This window comes from Homalodisca vitripennis, chromosome 3 (genome assembly GCF_021130785.1).
Source record: "Homalodisca vitripennis isolate AUS2020 chromosome 3, UT_GWSS_2.1, whole genome shotgun sequence".
Classification (NCBI taxonomy): Eukaryota; Metazoa; Arthropoda; class Insecta; order Hemiptera; family Cicadellidae; genus Homalodisca; species Homalodisca vitripennis.
Genome location: NC_060209.1, coordinates 5,291,688 through 5,316,026, shown reverse-complemented (window position 1 = coordinate 5,316,026; position 24,339 = coordinate 5,291,688). Strand labels below are relative to the sequence as shown.

The window sequence follows — 24,339 nt, the reverse complement described above, 5'->3', positions numbered from 1 at the left end:
TATTGTTTTATGAAACATACATGTACAGAAACATTTATTGATAAATTACCTATTTGTTTGTAAAAAAAATTATAAATTACAAAATATAGAAATATTTATTTTAAAGATACTATCTTACAGTGCTGCAAAATAAATTAATGTGATGCATAATCTTTTCTAATCTAATCTTTTGATACAGCTCAATTTTATAAAATTGTCAAATCTTTTATAGTGTATACAAAACAATATATTTTTGTTATGTCAATCACAAAAACTTGTTATTTACTTAGGTTTACTTAGCCAGTGAATGTTTTTATCATTCACTCTTGATAGTGCATAATATCAGCTGGAAGGCAGTAAGTATTTGGTAAACTTTATAAATTAACCTATTTAAGGCCAGCTGTGGTAAAAATAACCTTGTGTTTGTACTTAAAAATCCATGTTAAACACCTCATGCAGCTTTACGCCCTTATTTTTTATCAGAACATTATAGAAGGTACTTTGAATATTTAAAGTATGAAGTACGGTACAACAAAGTTTTAATTTTGTATCTTGAATAACCATAAAAATAAAATAAAAACACTAAAAAGTGTTTGAATGCTTAATAGTTATATCTTTAAAATAAGACATCTATAATTCTAACTGAAAGAGGTTTCACATTTTTCTTGCAGGGAAAACTTAAGGTCACTTTACTACAGCCGGCTCTAAGTTATTGACTGAGATTTAAGACTCTGACTTACCCATCTGCAGCTTGGTATTCAGCCAATCGGATCTCATCTTTTCAAGATCTTTCTTCAACTGTGGCGTGGAGAAGGCATCCAGCTGTAACAAATAAACACTTTACTTAGTGTTAACATAAAATAAGAGTTCAGTCAATCTTGTAACACAGAAGAGGCAAGTTATCTCTTAAATTATATTGAAGTTCATAGTCCTGTTTAATTTGTTAATGTTCACCACTAAGCAGACACTGATTTAATAGTTTAATGTAGCTACATAAAAACTATAACAAAATAAAAATACAAAATCAATAGATTTAATTTTATATGATAGGATACCTATATCAAAGTTCCTATTTTAATTTAATAACTACCACGAGCGTGTTAAAAGACTAATGTTTGTGTAACTGCTTCAACTCGTAAGCGTTTAAAGATGACATTAGAATGAATTCTACTACTAAGATGTTAAGTGACTGACTTCTAGTACCTCTATGTTAAACACCAATACGAGTACACGCTGTAGCTCAAGAAGAGGTGATCTGATTACATAGGAGTGTGTTTTGTAAACAGGAATTCCAGTACATATTGGAGAGAATCGTTTTATACTTCCACCTTTATAATTTATCACACCAAAAGGATTTAGAAAACATGGAATTTTTAAAAATATAACATTAAAGTTAGGTGAATAAAAATTTGACTAGTGAGAACAGTACAATAATTAGACATCTTTTGTTTTTTTACTGATGTAATTTATAGTTGCTTATTTCTTTATTTCAACATTTAGTTTTAATATTTTTATATTATTTTAAGAAAACAAATGTTATTTTATCTCAATAATACATCAATTCTATAATTTAACTATACTAAACAATTCTTATTACTATTAAGTTTATTACGGCCCATTTTATTATCTATATTTATTAATATTTGTTATCTATGTTAAAAAAAAAACATTTTATATCAATGAGATCGTTGTATTATATGTTATGAAATATAAAGTATTTGTAACATATTGATTTTGGTATGAATCTGAAGCATATTATAATACTGTACCTACCTAAATTTAGATATGATAGTATTAATATAGTGTGTCTAAAGTCATGTCACACTTTAATTTTGTATAGCTACTCTATTGTTGATCGCAATCTATGAAACAGATGTAAATAAGAACAGCTATTTACAAAGTTTTGTTTTCATTAATTGAATTATCTATTGTTGTTATCTAGTGATGTGTGGCTGACTTAATTACAAAAATAGTCATCATGGAAACTTAACAAATAAACGTTTTGTGGCAAGTAAAGTTTCATATAATATACATATACTGACGTAACTGATTAAAGTTTTGATCATATGTTAATCTCGTTCTTGTGCTGTACATACTTTTGTAAGTAAAGTTATGACATGACTTTGTGGACAAACTATCTCACTTGGATCACAATTGTTAGGTCACATTCAGTAAAACTATATATAGTTTCTTATATCTGACAAACAGTGTTGAACATTTATTCAGGATGTCTACGAATACAGGATTACAGGATTTATACTGCTTGTCTTGTGTTTACTACTTTGATCAGTTCAGTAACAGATGCTCAAATATAAACCAACCAAGGCAGAGTTTGGACACCTGTCAGCTGACCATGTGCCAAGCCTGACACTGCCAACAGCTGACTATACAATTAATTTGTTGGAAATTGGAATAAGAAATATAATATTAGTTGAGTTTATGATATAATATAACTAAATTTTTACACTAGGACATATGTTATCCACAAAAGTTTCAGTTGCAAATGCTCATTTGATTTGCAAATGTTTCCTCCTGTCACTCCTCATCTATCAGAATCATAAGGTTGTTTTTGCCCTAATCCCCTCTACTCATCACAACCACGAGGTTGTTATCACCCCATCCCCCTCGACTCATCACAACCACGTAGTTCTTGTCACCCCAACCACCTCTACTCATCACAACCACGTAGTTGTTGTCACCCCAACCACGAGGTTGATGTCACCACAACCCCCTCTACTTATCACAACCACGTAGTTGTTGTCACCCCAACCACCTCTACTCATCACAACCACGTAGTTCTTGTCACCCCAACCACCTCCACTCATCACAACCACGTAGTTCTTGTCACCCCAACCACCTCTACTCATCACAACCACGTAGTTCTTGTCACCCCAACCACCTCCTCATCACAACCACGTAGTTCTTGTCACCCCAACCCCCTCCACTCATCACAACCACGTAGTTCTTGTCACCCCAACCACCTCTACTCATCACAACCACGTAGTTGTTGTCACCCCAACCCCCTCCACTCATCACAACCACGTAGATCTTGTCACCCCAACCACCTCTACTCATCACAACCACGTAGTTCTTGTCACCCCAACCACCTCTACTCATCACAACCACGTAGTTGTTGTCACCCCAACCCCCTACTCTCATCACAACACCACGTAGTTCTTGTCACCCCAACCACCTCCTCATCACAACCACGTAGTTCTTGTCACCCCAACCCCCTCTACTCATCACAACCACGAGGTTGATGTCACCACAACCCCCTCTACTCATCACAACCACGTAGTTCTTGTCACCCCAACCACCTCCACTCCTTTGTTTAAAGGTTATTTTTGACGATGGAAGGATTGTGAAGGAAACAGGATTTTTTCAGACATTTGCCATCGTTCAGTGAAACAAGAAAACAGTAACACTACGTTTCGAGATCTGCAATCTGATCTCTTCTTCAGGTAAAGAAACTAACCTAATACATAATTACAAACTAAGTTAAAATAAAATACGAATGAAAGGGCCCATTCCTGTTCCCCTTCCCTTGTATTTCCGCCATCTTGTTTTAGCCAGCCGTCACGATTGCCATTGGCTAGTCCCTCTGGTCAGTCGTAGGTGGTCAGTAGACGAGTGAAGACGCATTGTGACCTGTTTCCGTAGTTTACTTTTAATGATTAGTGTTTTGTATAGTTTTGTATTAAGTGCATGTCTTTAGTGTTAGTGAAGTTGACAACAACATGTAGGTTGTGATTCCTGACTTAGGCGTGCCACAACGCTTTAGTAAGATTTGTTTATTTTAACTTAGTTTGTAATTATGTATTAGGTTAGTTCTTTACCTGAAGAAGAGATCAGATTGCAGATCTCGAAACGTAGTGTTACTGTTTTCTTGTTTCACTGAACGATGGCAAATGTCCGAAAAAAATCCTGTTTCCTTCACCTCCACTCATCACAACCACGTAGTTCTTGTCACCCCAACCACCTCTACTCATCACAACCACGTAGTTCTTGTCACCCCAACCACCTCCTCATCACAACCACGTAGTTCTTGTCACCCCAACCCCCTCCACTCATCACAACCACGTAGTTCTTGTCACCCCAACCACCTCTACTCATCACAACCACGTAGTTGTTGTCACCCCCAACCAACTCCATCATCACAACCACGTAGATTCTTGTCACCCCAACCACCTCTACTCATCACAACCACGTAGTTCTTGTCACCCCAACCACCTCTACTCATCACAACCACGTAGTTGTTGTCACCCCAACCCCCCTCCACTCATCACAACCACGTAGTTCTTGTCACCCCAACCCCCTCTACTCATCACAACCACGAGGTTGATGTCACCACAACCCCCTCTACTTATCACAACCACGTGGCTGCTAGCTATCATTTCAGTAGTACTTCAATAAACTTATATAATATAATTATAATTATATAATAAACTATAATTCATTCCTGTTAGTTTAGTGATTTCATTCATTAATGCGATCAGGGAGAGCCTCTATGGAGTGTTCAATAGAATAAGAGATAACATTGATAGTACTATTCAGAGATTAGCCATTTTATTGCTATTCAAAATCTACCAGAGTTCAAGGACATATACAAAATATTAATTCTTGGACATAAATTGGTGAGGAATTAAACATAAATAATGCAGAGGTTCAAATATGATACAAAATTTCACTTCATAATTTTACAGGGAAAAAATAGAAAAATGTGACTTAGAATCAAATAAAAAACCAACTAGTTTCTATTTGATCAACTTTAATCCTGCATTTGTATTCAACTATCAAGACTGATGCTGCAATTGCAACATCCTGTATACTAGCCACCTGACCTTGAATGCTCACCATCTCTTTGTATCATTAACAAAAGCCGATGAAAACTTAGATTGCAAAAGTATGCAACAAAATGTCATTGACAAAAAAGGTTGCCCAGAAATGTCTGCAACATCCGTAGAAAACACATTTTAAGGATATGAATTGACAATGTTATTGATAAGTGATTTGCTCATTTATACAATGAAGTAATTATCTAGAATGTGTAATTTATCACAAGTTCTTAGATGTACTCACAACAAAATAATACAATTCTCGTACTCATACAAGATAAATTATACTTTTCAACGTTTTGATTGTTCTGACAAAATATTTCTTTGTCTGTGATTTTGCCTAAAATGAATGTGCAATGATACAGTGTTATTGTGCCATAACTGTGTGATGTCATTGTACTGTATGTACAAGTTATTACACTTTCTGCCAAATGATAGTTAAATAAAATCCTCTTTGAATAAACTAAGTAGGTTTTTTTGTTTTTCTAACAATATTTGCTTTATTTTGATTTAAAGAATTTTACAAACATGGCATTCAGTTATTATCATCACAGGTAAGTTAAGTTACTTTTAACTTTATAATTTATAAATTTGGTCAAATGTATCCAAAACTGAATTTTCAAGATCCATGGCAAATATTTTTTGTTGGATAGATTTCAATAAATTGGAAATAAGTTTAAGTAAGTATATGTTTTGCGGTGCCAACAATTTTTTAAAACAGTTAAAACTAAATCTAATATAATAACGTATGGACTAAAAAAATCCAAGTCATAATGTTTTGTTTTATGAAAATAAACTGTTTTATAAGAAGAAAAAAAAATGTTCAATTATTGCACTTTTTTTATAACACATTCCAAACTTGAGCACATTTGGGAAAACAAAATTATTTTATGTAAATCTTAAAATATAAGGCTGATATTTTTATATATTATTTTTGTTTATTTCTATAGGCTATAGTTATACTGAGTGTAACAGAACTGTCTTACCAAACTTAATCCATGCATCAAGAGGAGCTGAAAATTAAATGCAACCAATGGTATATTTCTTTTTTACTTTGTGTGTGTCTGTCTGTGTATTTTTTAAAATTCTTATTTAAAAATCTAGTAGAGATATAAAACTGAAGTTTGGTAATATAATTTTTCTAACAGTCATGGGAAAAATTAATATTTTATTATATAATGATGTTTCAAGATTGTAGACAGTTGTAGTTTTTAAACCTTAATACTATAACGACTAATACCACATGAAACATTTTAAAGAATAATAAAACTTTGCTACATCCCCAATTACAAGGATTTTGACACCTAGATCAAACAGACCAGTAAGTAAATAGTGCAGATAATTTTATTTTTATGGTTGTAATGCACGACTAATGATTCCACCATAAACATGTAAACAATAAAAATTTTGATGAGCATTTCAGTAGTTAAAAGCTTTCGTCTACATTATTTTTTGAAAGATTTTTATGCTTTAGTTATCAAAATGTTTGTAATTAGGTGTAGCAACTCTTATTATTTTTGAAACATTGTCATAATATTATGTTTGTATTGTTTGCGTCTATACAGTATTAATCTTCAAAAACTTCAACCATCTGCCATCTTGAAATGATTAGATTAATCCATTATTAATTTCTCATGATTTGAGACTGTAAGAAAAACAATTGCACCAAATTACAGTTTTATATCTTTACTGAATCTGAAATTAAAACTAAAAAAGACACACATACAGACAGACAATAGGTAAATGAGGAGACAAAAGGTTGGTTGCTTATAGTTTTTAGCTCCTCTTGGTACAGTATTCTAAGTTTGTGTTCAGAGTTTTCTTACAACATTTATATTTATTTGAGAGCCGTCCATGCACAGAATAAAGGATAAGGTAATTCATACAGCGTACCTGTATATATTTTAATCTATCTGGGCATGCTCAGTCACATAAAAGTGCACCAGGTATTGAAAGAATGAATAATCAAATCTATTCCTAGATCAGTTCCTAACAACTGATGCACAATACAATCTTTTATCTGTTAAAACTTTCCATTCTATGTTAAATAGCTGTCTGTCTCAAATTCCATGACAATACAACAAGATTAATGTAAAAGAAGACAGATCATTTACTAATAAATCACTGAAATAAAATTATCTACTTACATTATAGACGAGATAGTTGAGTAGAACACCTAGCGCCTCAACACCGTGTGCCGCATGTTTCAGTTCTTTTGAGGCAACATCTAGGCGTACCGTCGGTGCAGGAGGCGCTCTGGTCACAACCTCTCCGAGCGGTTTAGCACCTGTCGCCACACCTGCTGCCACCCCCGGCACCACACCACTGGCCACATGATCCACTCGGTTCACATCTGCAATACCATACAAGACGTTATGATTCTCTTCATATTCTGTTTTGGTCAAACAAAAAGAGTTCTTTTCTTCAAAGCCCTAAATAAACTTAGCCTAATATTCTTCATCCTGGTGAGTGAACCCATGAACACCCAAATAAATAAGTACGGACATAACGTCAGGTGTCATGCCACAAGTTCTGAAATTTCTATAAATTCTTATTCTTTAAATTGAATAAACAAACACACAACTAAAAATAGAACCATTGAAAAAGTGTTGGTAAATACTCCCACTGGTAAACTGGAGTGAAATCAATTTTCCTCTTTGCCTCCAAGATCCAAAATCTGTTTACCTATTCTTCACTTTCTCCCTATAAGGTTCAGCTCTAAATGTTATCCGCCAATGCCAATGCCAAGCCATACACGCTCACATATATGAAGCCTACGTATTAATCATTAGTTGACTGAGAAAGCTAAAAGTGCAGTTCTCCAACCAAACCTCGACGACATTACAAATACTGCAATTGTGTTTTCTCGTCACCGCGACCACGGCCACCACATTATTGCAGATTGCAATGGTCTCTCCGGGCAGCGGGCAGCTTCCTGTCTCGCCGTACTTGTGCCGACTGCCGACCCCCGCGCTTTCTCCGCTCTCACACCTTGTACGGCAGCCCCTACATTACTTCTTCTGGTCTTGTATCACCGGTATTCGCAATTGTGATAATGTATGTAGTATCTTTTTGACTTGCTGGTTGCAGTTCCCAAGAGATAATCCGAACACAAATTTGTGAAAATATTTCGGCTTCCGACCGTTGCATTAAGACCCCGTGAAGCCGAATGGAAATGGATTTCCAGTGAAAACATATTATAATTAATATTGTAAATCCAATTAATGTTGCAGTTTATAATGTTAAATTTGAAAAATCGATTCACCTATTCACCGAGAAATAATTTATACATTTACATGTGCAATCGTGGGTACTATTTTAAAACTTGTACCTGCAATAACAATGGTTTGCAGTATTGCTGGTTTTGCTAAATTACGACAGTCCGGGTTCGTTAGGCTGCAACTTCGCCGGCTTATTAACGCTGAGAGTACGTTACAATGTTGTGGTTTGACCAACACAACCGCCAGGTTTACTTTAGTGTCGGTAGATGCGTGAACTCCAGATCCGGCACCAGAAGCAATATCGACGCTGGCACCGAATCAAGGCCCTACTCTACTCTTAGGCCACCACTTACCAGTGACGTAACGTTTTTGGGGGGAGCTTTGTCTCAGGCAATTCATCCGAGTGGTTCGATCCCTAAAACAATGAGGTACCTTTTGTAGGCTACATCATTTCGCAACCAGTAATATCGGTTCTTTATGCGTAATACAGTTTATTGCCCATCGGATTTCGTTGAAAATGTTCGAGATGATTTATTTTCAGACCGTACCATATTTTCCTGTAATTTCGGTCAGTTGTGACACAGAGCCACCGCTAAGCACCACAAAACAAACACCAGACCGCGCCGAGGCGGCTACCTATATCAGTGCTCTAAAACCAAATATTTTTTACCGCAACTTATTTTTCTATAATTTCGGTTAGTTATGACGCAGAGCCACCGCTAAGCACCACAAAACAAACACCAGACCGCGCCGAGGCGGCTACCTATATAAGTGCTCTAAAAACCAAATACTTTTTACTGCAACTTATTTTTCTATAATTTCGGTCAGTTATGACGCAGAGCCACCGCTAAGCACCACAAAACAAACACCAGACCGCGCCGAGGCGGCTACCTATATAAGTGCTCTAAAACCAAATACTTTTTACTGCAACTTATTTTTCTATAATTTCGGTCAGTTATGACGCAGAGCCACCGCTAAGCACCACAAAACAAACACCAGACCGCGCCGAGGCGGCTACCTATATCAGTGCTCTAAAACCAAATACTTTTTACTGCAACTTATTTTTCTATAATTTCGGTCAGTTATGACGCAGAGCCACCGCTAAGCACCACAAAACAAACACCAGACCGCGCCGAGGCGGCTACCTATATCAGTGCTCTAAAAGCGGCGTTGATATCAAAATAGCCTACGGTGCGTGTTTTGATCCACTCTCGTCATATTAGTACGGGCCTGGCCGTCAGAGGCAGGTCAGGAACGACGTTAATGATAAAACCTCTGCTTTTAGATATTATCTTTGTTCTTTATACTTGTTCAGTTTTAGGTTTGTACCACAGCATCCACATTTAATTCGAAGGAATTTCCTAAATTAAGTCAGAGAATACTATTTTATGTAATTATTGTTCAAACACCTTTGTCATCATTGCTTGTTACTGGATCAGTCTTTAATATGGAAAACAGTTGAATACAGTGTGTGATCTACTACTTCCAGACATTATAATAAAAGGGTTTTAAACTACTGAATTATTGTAGTGTTTGAAATACATTTGGACAAAAACGGTTGCTTCCCGTAGTGAAGCCTCGACGAGGACACCCATCTCTGGCTACACCCAGTAAACACTTCGGTAGGCCTTGGACCCGCATAATGGCAGCGCTGAGAGTCTGTTTAGCTTCTCTTCTGATGCTAATGTCACCGGGCTCGGCTGGCGCGTGTCCGCGTGTGTGTTCGTGCGTGAGTTAGTATGCAGCCGGGAGGCCCGCCAATAAGGACGTCCAATCGAACAATGACACCAGCACTTCCTGTCGTTCGGCCTAATTATGTTTCCGGCGACTCGAGGTGGATATGCTGCTGTACAGTGTCAGTGTGAGGCGAGCGATACAATCTGCGACGGACGACTGGGACTTGTGGCACGTACAGACCGCGGCTCACAAGTTTCTTGTCTATTCCAAGAGAGTGTCAAGATAATTGTCAAGAAAACCGACCCAAATGTGAAATGAATCTTAAATCTTTTTTCACGAATCAATTACTTGGGCCTAAATATACAGAGGTGGATATTGGAAAATTTGAGTAAGAATGCTTCAGTACTACACTAACATATCCGGTACAATTATCGGCAAGCAGAGACCGATCAAAAATCTGTCGGCAAAAAAGTTGAGCCGGGTAGAAAACATCGTCAGGCGTTAGTTCCGAGTAAAACATACAATACTTTATTTTCTTATAATTCTAAACTCCCACCCTTCCGATGGTCCTTCTCAGAACTAGATTTGTACATCGGCCTACGGCAACGGAATGATCCTGCGCAGACGGTTGAGTAACAGTCAGAGATCCTTGACAGACACAAGATCTCTTCTCGGCTAGGATGAGCGGGCGGAGTGAAAGGAGGTTACACGAACAGAGGACTGTGATGTGATGGCGAGCGCGTGAGAACCGCCTAACGTGATGTACTCGTAACGTGGCGAGATGCCGCCGATGGCAGTTGCAAATATCGCTAACGCCCGTGCATCAGGTGTGACGCTAACACTTTACATGACAGAGAGCCGGTTTCAGTAGTTACAGTCTGTAGATGCTACTTCTGAGGCACCGGACGTTTAAATTTTACATAGTATCGGAGTAATTCTTAACAATGCTGTACCATCTCGTCCTTGGGGCGGTCCCTGAATCTCTTTCCAGGGGGTGACGTACCTTAATAATTACTGCCTTATACGACACATATTGTTAGTTTTAATTATTATATTGACAATCGTGTTCTAAGATATGCTATTATCCATAAAACGTACATACATTACTCTGCGAACTTTTTACTTAGTGTTGAGTTTAGATACATTTCAGAATGTCGGTGAGAATTAAGGGGTCACTCTCTACCTTTTATTGTACACACTCTACACTTACTATGATTATATATAGTTTAATATTGTAACAGATGGCTGTCAGCAAAAGATAGCTAAAAGGTAAAAAAACAAAGCTGTAATTAGAGATGTGTGATTAGTCAAACGTCATTAAAACATCCAATTCTTATCAATTAACATACAACTCGTAGAGGGAAAACTAAAAATTGAAATTTGTTTAAAAATTCAAAGGCAATAAGCAATTTTTTTGTTAAAAATTGTTCCAACGAATTTGGATTGTCGTAGGTAAATTCCAATTGAACACTATAATAAATAAACTCAATCATATAATCACCGACGTAACAGCAGGTTGTACACGGCTATCTGCACACGACCGCGATAGTTCATTCACTGGTTTAGTATTATCTAATTAGACGATCTCGTCCTCATGGGCCTAGCTGTCTGCGCAGTGCATTGACACAAAACAATTCACACAGCAGGGGTACAATACTCCGCACTCACCGTTTGCTGCCGGTTCTGAGATGCAAACTGTTACCATCCTCATGGGTCTAGCTGTCTGCGTAGTGCATTGACACAAAACAATTCACACAGCAGGGGTACAATACTCCGCACTCACCGTTTGCTGCCGGTTCTGAGATGCAAACTGTTACCATCCTCATGGGTCTAGCTGTCTGCGTAGTGCATTGACACAAAACAATTCACACAGCAGGGGTACAATACTCCGCACTCACCGTTTGCTGCCGGTTCTGAGATGCAAACTGTTACCATCCTCATGGGTCTAGCTGTCTGCGTAGTGCATTGACACAAAACAATTCACACAGCAGGGGTACAATACTCCGCACTCACCGTTTGCTGCCGGTTCTGAGATGCAAACTGTTACCATCCTCATGGGTCTAGCTGTCTGCGCAGTGCATTGACACAAAACAATTCACACAGCAGGGGTACAATACTCCGCACTCACCGTTTGCTGCCGGTTCTGAGATGCAAACTGTTACCATCCTCATGGGTCTAGCTGTCTGCGCAGTGCATTGACACAAAACAATTCACACAGCAGGGGTACAATACTCCGCACTCACCGTTTGCTGCCGGTTCTGAGATGCAAACTGTTACCATCCTCATGGGTCTAGCTGTCTGCGCAGTGCATTGACATAAAACAATTCACACAGCAGGGGTACAATACTCCGCACTCACCGTTTGCTGCCGGTTCTGAGATGCAAACTGTTACCATCCTCATGGGTCTAGCTGTCTGCGTAGTGCATTGACACAAAACAATTCACACAGCAGGGGTACAATACTCCGCACTCACCGTTTGCTGCCGGTTCTGAGATGCAAACTGTTACCATCCTCATGGGTCTAGCTGTCTGCGTAGTGCATTGACACAAAACAATTCACACAGCAGGGGTACAATACTCCGCACTCACCGTTTGCTGCCGGTTCTGAGATGCAAACTGTTACCATCCTCATGGGTCTAGCTGTCTGCGTAGTGCATTGACACAAAACAATTCACACAGCAGGGGTACAATACTCCGCACTCACCGTTTGCTGCCGGTTCTGAGATGCAAACTGTTACCATCCTCATGGGTCTAGCTGTCTGCGTAGTGCATTGACACAAAACAATTTACACAGCAGGGGTACAATACTCCGCACTCACCGTTTGCTGCCGGTTCTGAGATGCAAACTGTTACCATCCTCATGGGTCTAGCTGTCTGCGCAGTGCATTGACATAAAACAATTCACACAGCAGGGGTACAATACTCCGCACTCACCGTTTGCTGCCGGTTCTGAGATGCAAACTGTTACCATCCTCATGGGTCTAGCTGTCTGCGCAGTGCATTGACACAAAACAATTCACACAGCAGGGGTACAATACTCCGCACTCACCGTTTGCTGCCGGTTCTGAGATGCAAACTGTTACCATCCTCATGGGTCTAGCTGTCTGCGTAGTGCATTGACACAAAACAATTCACACAGCAGGGGTACAATACTCCGCACTCACCGTTTGCTGCCGGTTCTGAGATGCAAACTGTTACCATCCTCATGGGTCTAGCTGTCTGCGCAGTGCATTGACACAAAACAATTTACATAGCAAGAATGCCGACCACACGACGGAACTACCCGGTCACCGTATTAACTCCATCAAGTTCACATACCGCGAGATCACTTGGGTACAGCAGCAGTAGCCCGCTCGATATAGGCCCGCCACAGCGCGCCGCTAACCACTATAGCGTACAGCGCAGGCCGTAAGGTAAACTATCACTAAACCACTTTGGTAGGGCGCCAACCCACCGCGCGCTGCGCCGCCAGCGACATCTATACGAGCTATCCGGAACTATTAGTACAACAATAACACTAATTTCCGTCACAAACAGGTGTTTCCGGTGAGTCGTTATTGTTAACTTCCCCTCCCCCCGTCCCGCCAAGCGCCTTGCTTGTTCGTGATTGAAAGTTACGCCCCGGCTATTCAATCTTTGTCCATTTTCAAAATTTGGAACGCAATAAACTGTTATTACTTCTACACTAAAGCGGCAAATTGAATTGAAACCGACGCAAAAACAGTGACAAAAATAATCGATTCATTGCAACAGCAAAACAGTTTATATACGAAGGAAATCAATTGTATGAGACATAATTTTAATATTTACGAAATCGAATAACGTAGTGGAATACATTATGATCCATTTCTGTTAAATATTAGCACTAGGCTACATCGAAACAAAACTTGGAGTTTAGGCTACTATAATTATGAACGTGGATTTACGAACTGTGAAGTCGGTAAAGTACAAGCACTTGCTCCACTAGGTAATTTAAAGCTCCAAAAACTGACGTAATACTTGGGACATAGGCGTGACAAGCATTGACAGAGACCGTAAGTGTACTAATGGAGGAAGCAGCTGGGGTTGGCGCTCATCCTAAAAGTGGAAAAATACAATTCCTTGAGAAGGATATAATTGATTACCATTCTTGTAACCCATTTTTTTAAATGTTAAGTGCTTATAGAGAATTATTAAATTGATTCAGGAGTGATACATGTGCAATCATATTATGAACGAACCTCCGACCGATACAGAGACCGGGTGGACTCTCACGCAGTCGGTTAGTATACTTATCCTTCTTGTTATATAGGTTACCTATCTATAAATATGCAAATCCTTAACAATACAATCTTGCATAAGATAAATCTGGAATTGTCTTTTGAGCTTGATCGATTCGTGTATGTTAAGGTTAGGAATGCTAAGTTCGGGTCGGTGATATTCCAAGAGACAACTGCCAATCATATACGATGGTTGAAGGTAAATTGGTGAGCTCATAAGTAGGCTGTAGACCGCAGAATAATAAATAATGACACAGTTTTGTGTGCCAGATTGTGAGTCGGAACAGGCGTGACAGAAGCTATTGTACATAACCTCTCAATTAGCGAATGTACTGGAACGTGCGGGTTCCCGGTAGGCCTACTGTACACTGTACACTGTACCCACCTGCCGGAGTATAAAGCTATCGTACATAACCCCTCAATTAGCGAATGTACTGGAACGTGCGGGTTCCCGGTAGGCCTACTGTACACTGTACACTGTACACTGTACCCACCTGCCGGAGTATAAAGCTATTGTACATAACCTCTCAATTAGCGAATGTACTGGAACGTGCGGGTTCCCGGTAGGCCTACTGTACACTGTACACTGTACCCACCTGCCGGAGTATAAAGCTATCGTACATAACCTCTCAATTAGCGAATGTACTGGAACGTGCGGGTTCCCGGTAGGCCTACTGTACACTGTACACTGTACCCACCTGCCGGAGTATAAAGCTATCGTACATAACCTCTCAATTAGCGAATGTACTGGAACGTGCGGGTCCGGTAGGCCTACTGTACACTGTACACTGTACCCACCTGCGGAGTATATCGCGAATGTACCCCTCAATGTACAAATGTACTGGAACGTGCGGGTTCCCGGTAGGCCTACTGTACACTGTACACTGTACCCACCTGCCGGAGTATAAAGCTATCGTACATAACCTCTCAATTAGCGAATGTACTGGAACGTGCGGGTTCCCGGTAGGCCTACTGTACACTGTACACTGTACCCACCTGCCGGAGTATAAAGCTATTGTACATAACCCCTCAATTAGCGAATGTACTGGAACGTGCGGGTTCCCGGTAGGCCTACTGTACACTGTACACTGTACCCACCTGCCGGAGTATAAAGCTATTGTACATAACCTCTCAATTAGCGAATGTACTGGAACGTGCGGGTTCCCGGTAGGCCTACTGTACACTGTACACTGTACACACTGCCGGAGTATAAAGCTATCGTACATAACCCCTCAATTAGCGAATGTACTGGAACGTGCGGGTTCCCGGTAGGCCTACTGTACACTGTACACACTGCCGGAGTATAAAGCTATTGTACATAACCTCTCAATTAGCGAATGTACTGGAACGTGCGGGTTCCCGGTAGGCCTACTGTACACTGTACACTGTACCCACCTGCCGGAGTATAAAGCTATCGTACATAACCCCTCAATTAGCGAATGTACTGGAACGTGCGGGTTCCCGGTAGGCCTACTGTACACTGTACACTGTACCCACCTGCCGGAGTATAAAGCTATCGTACATAACCTCTCAATTAGCGAATGTACTGGAACGTGCGGGTTCCCGGTAGGCCTACTGTACACTGTACACTGTACCCACCTGCCGGAGTATAAAGCTATCGTACATAACCTCTCAATTAGCGAATGTACTGGAACGTGCGGGTTCCCGGTAGGCCTACTGTACACTGTACACTGTACCCACCTGCCGGAGTATAAAGCTATCGTACATAACCTCTCAATTAGCGAATGTACTGGAACATGCGGGTTCCCGGTAGGCCTACTGTACACTGTACACTGTACCCACCTGCCGGAGTATAAAGCTATCGTACATAACCTCTCAATTAGCGAATGTACTGGAACGTGCGGGTTCCCGGTAGGCCTACTGTACACTGTACACTGTACCCACCTGCCGGAGTATAAAGCTATCGTACATAACCTCTCAATTAGCGAATGTACTGGAACGTGCGGGTTCCCGGTAGGCCTACTGTACACTGTACACTGTACCCACCTGCCGGAGTATAACTGACTGCAGTAAATTGTTTATTTATCACGAGTAATTTCGTTCAGCACTTAAAAAACATGGCCGAATGGTCAAATGCCAAACGTGTCACTTCCATTACTTATTAAGCATAACATTACATAACACTCACCAAATGAAGACGTTACAAAATTTATACCTCGAAAACATATACACACACAATTTGGGTCACTCATGAGCCAATGGGCGGCATCCATGGACGTACATTTAGATTGGAACGTGGAGACGAATTATATCACATAGCATTTTAATTTACAATACAGATCAATATTTACAAACTGACAATACAGTGACGCCTTGTTGACATACACGTGGTAATTTAAAAACATATGATTTAAGAACGGGATTGTCTAATTCTACAATCTAAGCAGCTAATTCTACAAAACGGTTTTCGGAAACCAACGGAAGATTATGTAGCATTGTGAGTTTTGAACTTAGAAATAAATAAGAAGTAACAACACAATTACAACATTTGGGATAACGGGTAGCCGTGCATTGGCAACGATAAAAACGTGGAATATACAAATTAGTAAATAAACGGAATCTAGGCCTAATGTATTAGAACATTTTGAAGAGAAAATAGAAAAATACGAATATTGTATATACGATTCGTCAATATATTACCAAAATGAAGTTATTTAGTGAAATTTGATTAAATAGTTCAAAAAATAAAGGTTGACCAGTACTATATACAGCGTGTAAAAATGCCGCACTGGCTTTGTAACTCCCGAACGATTCCAGGTAAAGCAATAAAACTTGGTACATCACTACTTTTAATCTACTTTTTTAAATTAAATAACTACAATTTTTTCGTGTCAAGGGGAGAAGAGGTCTTTTTCTCGTCTGGCCTGCAAGGAGTCAGAAGAAAATCTTAAATGAAATCACAGAGCGAGTAGCACATCAAATTAAAGGTCTTTATTAGTAGAGTACAATGCCGCAAATCCGACCTGAAAGGGTTCTCTCTTTAAAAAATTACGCTGGGTGAAAGATGGAAACATTTACAATGTAGGACCTGTTCTAGATGGTTTATTATTCTTGTCTTGGACTTTGGAAATTTTAAGGAAGTAGACATCCAATGGAGAATGGTCTACAAGGAGTTTTTACCGTAAGCTTAGCTCAAGATGTACATCATTGTAAAGGGGGTGCTTAGCAGAGATGAATGCTAAAGGGACAAACCTGGTATCAGTTATTATAATAGAAAATTCTTATTTTTAGGTAGGGCTTCATTCGACTTCACTTGATGTACATCTTACATTACACTTTAAAGCAAAGTACATCTTTAGCTATGCTTAATGTTTTTGCCAAACTCCTTGTAGACAATCCTCCATTGGATGTGAAGAATCATTAACTACCTTAAAAACTATTTTATAAGTCCAGTATTTATTTGCTAAATTTAACTTTCACAACTTGAGCCAAGTAAAAAATCTTAAACTATCTAGAACAGGACCTACATTGTAAATGTTTCAAACTTTAAACCAGCGTAACTTTTTTAAAGAGTGAACCTTTTCAGGTCGCATTTACGGCCACACGACCCACATTGCTGTACTAATCTAGACCTTTGATTTGGTGTACTACTCGATCTATGCTCTCACTTAAGATTTCCTTCTGACCTCTTGCGGGCCATCCCCCTGACATGACGAAAACATTGTAGTTACTTCAAAAAGTACATTTATAGGTGCAGTAATGATGTACAAGTTTTATTGCTTTACCTGTAATTGTTCGGAAATTATCAATCCCGTGCGGGACTTACATCCTGTGTATTAGTAGAACATTTCGTAGCATCACAAAGGTACTTTTGATGGTGCCAATTATGTTACACAATTTCATTGGAGGAGCTCTTCCTTAGAGGAGATCAATATTCTGGTAGATAAACACAAATCATACAATAATTAAAAAATTGCATTGCCTGCAGGTACATGAATAGGCCGGATGTCGGAACGCCTTATGGATAATTATTTATGTTGTTCGTGTACCAGAAAATTAAATCATGTATGAACTTACACTTTCCCACTATAGCAGCCTACTGGTCAAAAGTGGACTAAAATTTACTAAATGGCCTGTATAGATATTTTCTATGAACTCCCTACCCTGTGATACAATTCATACAGGGCGATAAGAAAATGTATCTTTGCTGAACTGTTAACAACGGTAGATAAAAAATATGGTAGTTTAGTAATTTTCAAGTTTAATTTAAAATGATTTTTGTTCAACATAACTTATCAAGGGCATACGAAAATGCTATAGATCCATCAGAAATATCCTATTTAACAATCAAAAAACGCAATATAGTACACGCCTGTTACAGTATGAGTGAAGCCCATATTTTAGCAAGATATTCAATTATAGCTGAAAGACACGAGAGAGTAATGACCACGGTCCCGCCTGTTATAAATTACACCGCAGCGGGTTCTGGTCACAAAGCGTTTATGCGACTCGGGCACATCGACCCACACAAAACGCCCAGCCTTTTTTGATTGGACCCATTTTATTACCGTCGTAATTATTTAGGCGGGTGCTATTTGCATTTTTGAATAGCAATCGGAGACGTGAGCGACACCGCGCCGCGACTGTACGTAGGACTCGCTATTCATTTCGGCTGTCACATCGCACCTCTTTCATTATCAGAACAGTTTACGACAAGTCTGAGCGTCGCCATACAAAATACATCTAGGGCCTACTAGGAGCACCGAAAGTGAAGGGCCTACTAGGAGCACCGAAAGTGAAGGGTTTACTAGGAGCATCGAAGGCGAAGGTCCAAGGAATTAAATCTGCCACGAGTGCCACTATAGATTTGAATTTGGCGCGTAATCGATCAGTAGCCGCGAACACGATAGCCAGCTGCGCCGACCTTTAGGTCATAGTCTTAACAATGGGAGCCTCCTACTATCGGGAATTCTACTGGTAGGATGATTCCTGCCTAGGATAGCAAACGGAGAGCGGAGGTTGTGTCGGAGTCGTTGTGCGGCTATCGGGTAGAGTAGACCGGGTAGAAGTGTATGCACATTGTCTAGGCTTAAGTATAATAGTTAGGGAAATTTCGGAACCGTATCTAAATTATTAGTTTATCTTTCCTCATCAAAGCTGGTTGGGTTTGATAGGGGAAATCTAGTGGCGGATCCACGGTTAATAATTAGTCCTCTGGAAATGTGCCTTGTTCCGGTCGCGACGGCACGAGGTCACACAATGATAACGAAACTCGAACTATTAATGCACAGTTAAGATCTTGCTCTTATAATAAGTGTATGATATGGAAAAATTTCTTTTCTTATTTAAATTTTATTAGAAGCATACTAAAAGAATTATTTTGCTTCAAGTACAGATTTTTTTATTTTTATTTATTCCCCACATTTGGCGCAATTATTTTCTGCCTTCCGAGTTCCCATATTCAAAGTTTGTTCTTAGAATTAATACACTTTAAATGATACGAAAATGTGTCTTACATACTATTTATTTGCTACGAAAGTTATTAATTGGTTTTTAGTTTAATATGATTGTGAACAAAATACAGTACAGATATTAACGACTGTGGAAGAACTCACCCTTGTACTTCTTGCTGACACGGAAGGAGGCAAACACAGAGTTCCTCCGTTGCCGGGGAGGCGGCGCCTCGTCCTGGCGGCCGGTGTGCACGGAGTACGCGCTGGGGTACGCGGAGGAAGTGTGGAGGCTGGACTTACTGCCGAAAAACGCGGCGATCTTCGCCAGAGAACCGACCATGTCTACAGTCTGGGGGTCTACACTGTCGACACCATAGTCCTAGCTCGTGTACTACACAGGTCTGTAGTACACAGGTCTGTAGTATACAGGTCTGTACTACACAGGTCTGTAGTACTTACTACTCGCACTCTGCACTGCACTGTTCAGTCCGCCAGGGCCGGGCGGTGACTTTCTCGTGACCTTTCACTTTCACCCCGGCCAACACTTGCATAAACTCTGCCCTAAACTGGTTTGGGTGGCGGTACCGGTCCACTGATTAGATTACAAAGATAACCGATAATGTTCAGGACCACAATGCATTGCGTCATTGGGACAACGCGCTCCGATCAATCATAGGCTGCGAAAACAAAGTTGAGATCCTTCATTAACTGACGTTCGAATAATATGTTTGTTGATAACGCACTCTACAAAAAAATTAAAAAAATTATCTGATTGCACTGTGAATTAAAAAAAAACAATTAACATGTCAAAAAAAAATAACTGGAGTTAAAAATAAAATAATGTCACAGCAAAACACAGTAATCGTGAGGTTTAAAATATAAACATTGTGAAGTTACAATGGCCTCTTCTTCATTTGCAATTAACTGAATGTGAAAAGCATGACGATTGAGGTATTAATATTGAAATTTATTCTTTTATCTGAGACAAAAGACTGTAGCCAAGTGACAATACGCTGGTATCTCCCCTCCCCAGATACTCTATTGTTTGCAAATTTTCTAAAGCGACGCTTAAAAATAATTAGCTAGCTTTAACAATTGCCAATTTTCTCTGCCACCATATTTCACCTTCACTTGTTCAAACACACACTCGCGTTTGATTAGTTATGGAAATCACACAAAAATTGTTCTACGTGCTTGGAAAATTTCACCTTACGGAGCTCGGATTTACTACACCACTACAACTCATTCTCTACGCGAAATCCCTGAATTACAATTAGCCCTCGACCTCTATGAGTTGAATCGTACGTAATGCAAATATTAATTTTATCCATTGAGAAATCGTTACCTAATCTGAAATGTCTATACTCATATGTGTTAAGGGCAGTATGTACTGACGGCATTCTCATGGTTATCGCATAACAACAATCGTAAACCTTAACCACTTTTACGCCCTTAGGGTCCTAAAGCCATGAAACATTGTTCAATTAAGAATACAGTTAATATGCAACCAAACGAATTTCAGGTTTTCTTGTAAAGTTTTCAAATTTTGAATATTTAAACTATGAAGTACACACAATTCGAAAACTGAAAAACAAAAGACAAAACCACAAATTTCGTAAAAATGTCCAAAAATCCCTTTATTTAGTTACTAAAATAACTCATTTAAGATAAATTTTGAGAGGTACCCGATAAAAAATGTAAATGCAAATAAAAATTCTAAACTTACTTAATGATATAAGAGCGTCCGTATTATGGGATGCAATTACACTGAAATACTGTTGCTCAAAGAAAACCTACCCTAGAGGGTTGAGGGACCAGCTCGGCACCGCCGTTTCCGTGCCACCAGCCTGCTGACCGGCTGTCAGTGACATCTTAGACTCGAGGGTAAGCAACACTCGGCGACAGTTTGTGTACCATGACTTTAGGATAAAGTTACAAATAAAAGTATCCGGATCCGATTTAGGAAGTGCCCTGTGTGGTTGACAGGGTGGCACTACCTGTGTGTGTGAGTGTGGACCTATCTGGCCCTAGCCGCAACATCTCACAGCTAGTGATATACTGTAGACGCCTCACTGAGGCGAGCACTAGAAACTGTCAGCACAATCCGCTAGTGTTGCTCTATACCCAGTGCATCTTCCAGGGTTTAAACGTGCGAATTGAGTTAATGAGCTCACCCAAGTTAGAGATGGACGAGTTAATAAACTACCACAACGTGTAGGAGATGTGCCGAGTAAAGGACACAGACGCTGACGTAGGGTGCGACCTACATAAAATAATTACTGCAAAAGCTGAGATTCGAGGCTTTAGACTGTTCTCATTAAAAGTACATATTGTGTAAACTACAGGTTCAGTACAGCGCGCTACTCATCTTAGCTATTGACACACACAGGTGGTCTGCTGGTCTCATTAACACTCTCTGAATGTGTATATCTGGTTAAACACGGAGAATTTAATTTACAATGCGATATCTGAAACAGTCCAATTTAATATATTATACGAATACGTTTTCGAAACGTAATTTACCAAATGATAAAAAAACTTTTCATTTTAAGGGGAGAGAAACAAACAAACGACGTTTTTAGAGATATGAAATGTAAAACGTGTGTATTTGAGACGCGTATAAAACTGTATCACATGATTGTAACAAAATCATCGATACTGTATTTATATACATCGTATCGATACTGTATGAATATACAAGTCCCTTTCAAACTCTCCGAGCCTGTTTTATCAGTTAATATATTACACTGCAAAAGTTTAAGTTAAAATGTTTTAAGTTGCTCAAAATGAATATTATGGAGTTCAGTCATCGAATGACGCAGTAAAAAAGAATTTATATTATTACAACAAAAATATTGACTATTTAAAAATTTTAAATTTAATAAACAATCTTAAGTGTTAGATAGAAAATAAGTAAATTGATCCAAACGTGTTGAAAAAATTAAATAGAAGCCGACAGAAAAATTGAAAAATTTGTGCGAGACGAAGTTGCCTACAGAACGTAACTGCAATACACGCGAAACAGTTATGTCAAGAACATAGCGTTTCCTCCCAAACAGGTCGTACTTTAAATTCATCGTACAATATACGACTGTCAGTCAGTGGGCTACCTGTTTTTCCTCTGTGTCCATATTAATTCGGATGTGACACGTTTTACTGTATACACAAATTTACTTGTAAATTTATATTTTAGTTTATATAAAGGTAAAAAATATAATTTCCAACGCTTGTTCTTTTTTTGGAAAATTTTAGGATCCCAGCCGTCACCCTGCACTTTCATGTGCCATAACCTGACGATGGAGTACGATGATTCGCCATTCGTCTCTAGACTAGCGAGTTAAACAGTGTCAGGTTGGTAGCAAAATATGGCACGTTATCCAGGAGAGGAATCCCCCAATCCCCCCAACCGCTGGCTAGTAGCTACGGCCGTGTCGCTGTACCCGACTGTTCCCACGACTGCAGGCCACTGGTAACGACATGATAATCGCAGTGCCCCGTGTCCCCCCAACCGCTGGCTAGTAGCTACGGCCGTGTCGCTGTACCCGACTGTTCCCACAACTGCAGGCCACTGGTAACGACATGATAATCGCAGTGCCCCGTGTCCCCCCAGTGCTGGCTAGTAGCTACGGCCGTGTCGCTGTACCCGACTGTTCCCACGACTGCAGGCCACTGGTAACGACATGATAATCGCAGTGCCCCGTGTCCCCCCAGTGCTGGCTAGTAGCTACGGCCGTGTCGCTGTACCCGACTGTTCCCACGACTGCAGGCGCACTGGTAACGACATGATAATCGCAGCGGCACGATATCTGCTCGCTTGTGATCCTTGAAACAATGCTGTAATTACGTCACGTTAATCGGCGGCAAAGTAGAGACATGCACCAGGGCGGCACGTTAGGAAAGTCTTGTTTGAAACCCAACAATTAATTGGTTGGTGGAAAATCTCGCCTATATTTAGAATAGCTAGACAAATTGTAACACTGGTATTACTTTAGTGTATTATCATGTCTAATTCCCCTCCCAACGTGTTTACTTTTACTTCCCCCCCCCTTCATCGCCGCCATCTTCCCTCCATATAGTGACGGCAGGGGGTGGCAGGTCTTCCGAATCGTCTACGAAAAATATAAAAATTCTCTAGCAAATATCTCAACCTACTAATAATATCTTTAGTATTAAATCTAATTTCACAATTTATTCGTTTTTATTATTAATGATTTAAATTTAAAATGAAATTGTTTAAGAGTGAAGCATTTTCATTACTCCCACTTGACCCTAAAACGACATGAAATACCACAAGGTTCATCGTGTGGACTCGCACAGAACCAGGTGCTTGGAAACTGTACAGTTTAGAAAACAGTGTCGTAATGTACGAGTACAGGTATACACTTGCGTGTTAGTTCTCTATTTCCAACTTACGAGATGAGAAGCTTCTGTATTTGTATTATACAAATGTTTACTAATACTACAAAATCTGAAAATATTAAAGAATAAATCTATATAAAAGTGGCACCAGGCAAAACTGACCTGGAAATCAGAAAAGTATTACTGAGGTTTTATCACGAAATGGAATTGTTGATACAGTAGAGTAAAAATGCCTGCATTTAGACGGTATGAGGTATTCTCAAAAGTTATTTTGATCCATTCAAATAATATTTTACACACGTAAACTTTTAGGAAGATCACACTGACTGAGTTATCGCGCTTATCTTATAATGGTAATCTTGCGATACAAAATTAGGAAAGTACAGAAACCTCGTTTTTGTATATCACGCACAGTCGCGGTTGCTATGTTCAGATATTTACGAAACTAACAAGATCTACTTTTACAATTATAAATTACTTTTTTATTTTGATTTACTTATTGCCACTACAAGGATGGGAACTTATTAATATGCTACCAAATTACCGATACGTGAAGTATACACCCCCGTGAAGCTATGTAGAGTTTGTCAAAGACG

At 39.4% G+C, this 24,339-nt stretch overlaps 1 protein-coding gene across 4 annotated transcripts in view; it reads right to left on the bottom strand.

The window, feature by feature from the left end:
- LOC124356546 overlaps nucleotides 1-24,339 on the bottom strand; it is a 290,056-nt gene that overhangs the window by 12,237 nt on the left and 253,480 nt on the right. For all 4 annotated transcript variants that reach the window (XM_046807610.1, XM_046807611.1, XM_046807609.1 and 1 more), the window contains 2 exons: nucleotides 6,962-7,167; nucleotides 720-801 (listed from right to left, as the gene is read on the bottom strand). In XM_046807610.1, the coding sequence (XP_046663566.1) occupies nucleotides 720-801; nucleotides 6,962-7,167 (288 nt within the window). The remainder of the gene's footprint in view (nucleotides 1-719; nucleotides 802-6,961; nucleotides 7,168-24,339) is intronic.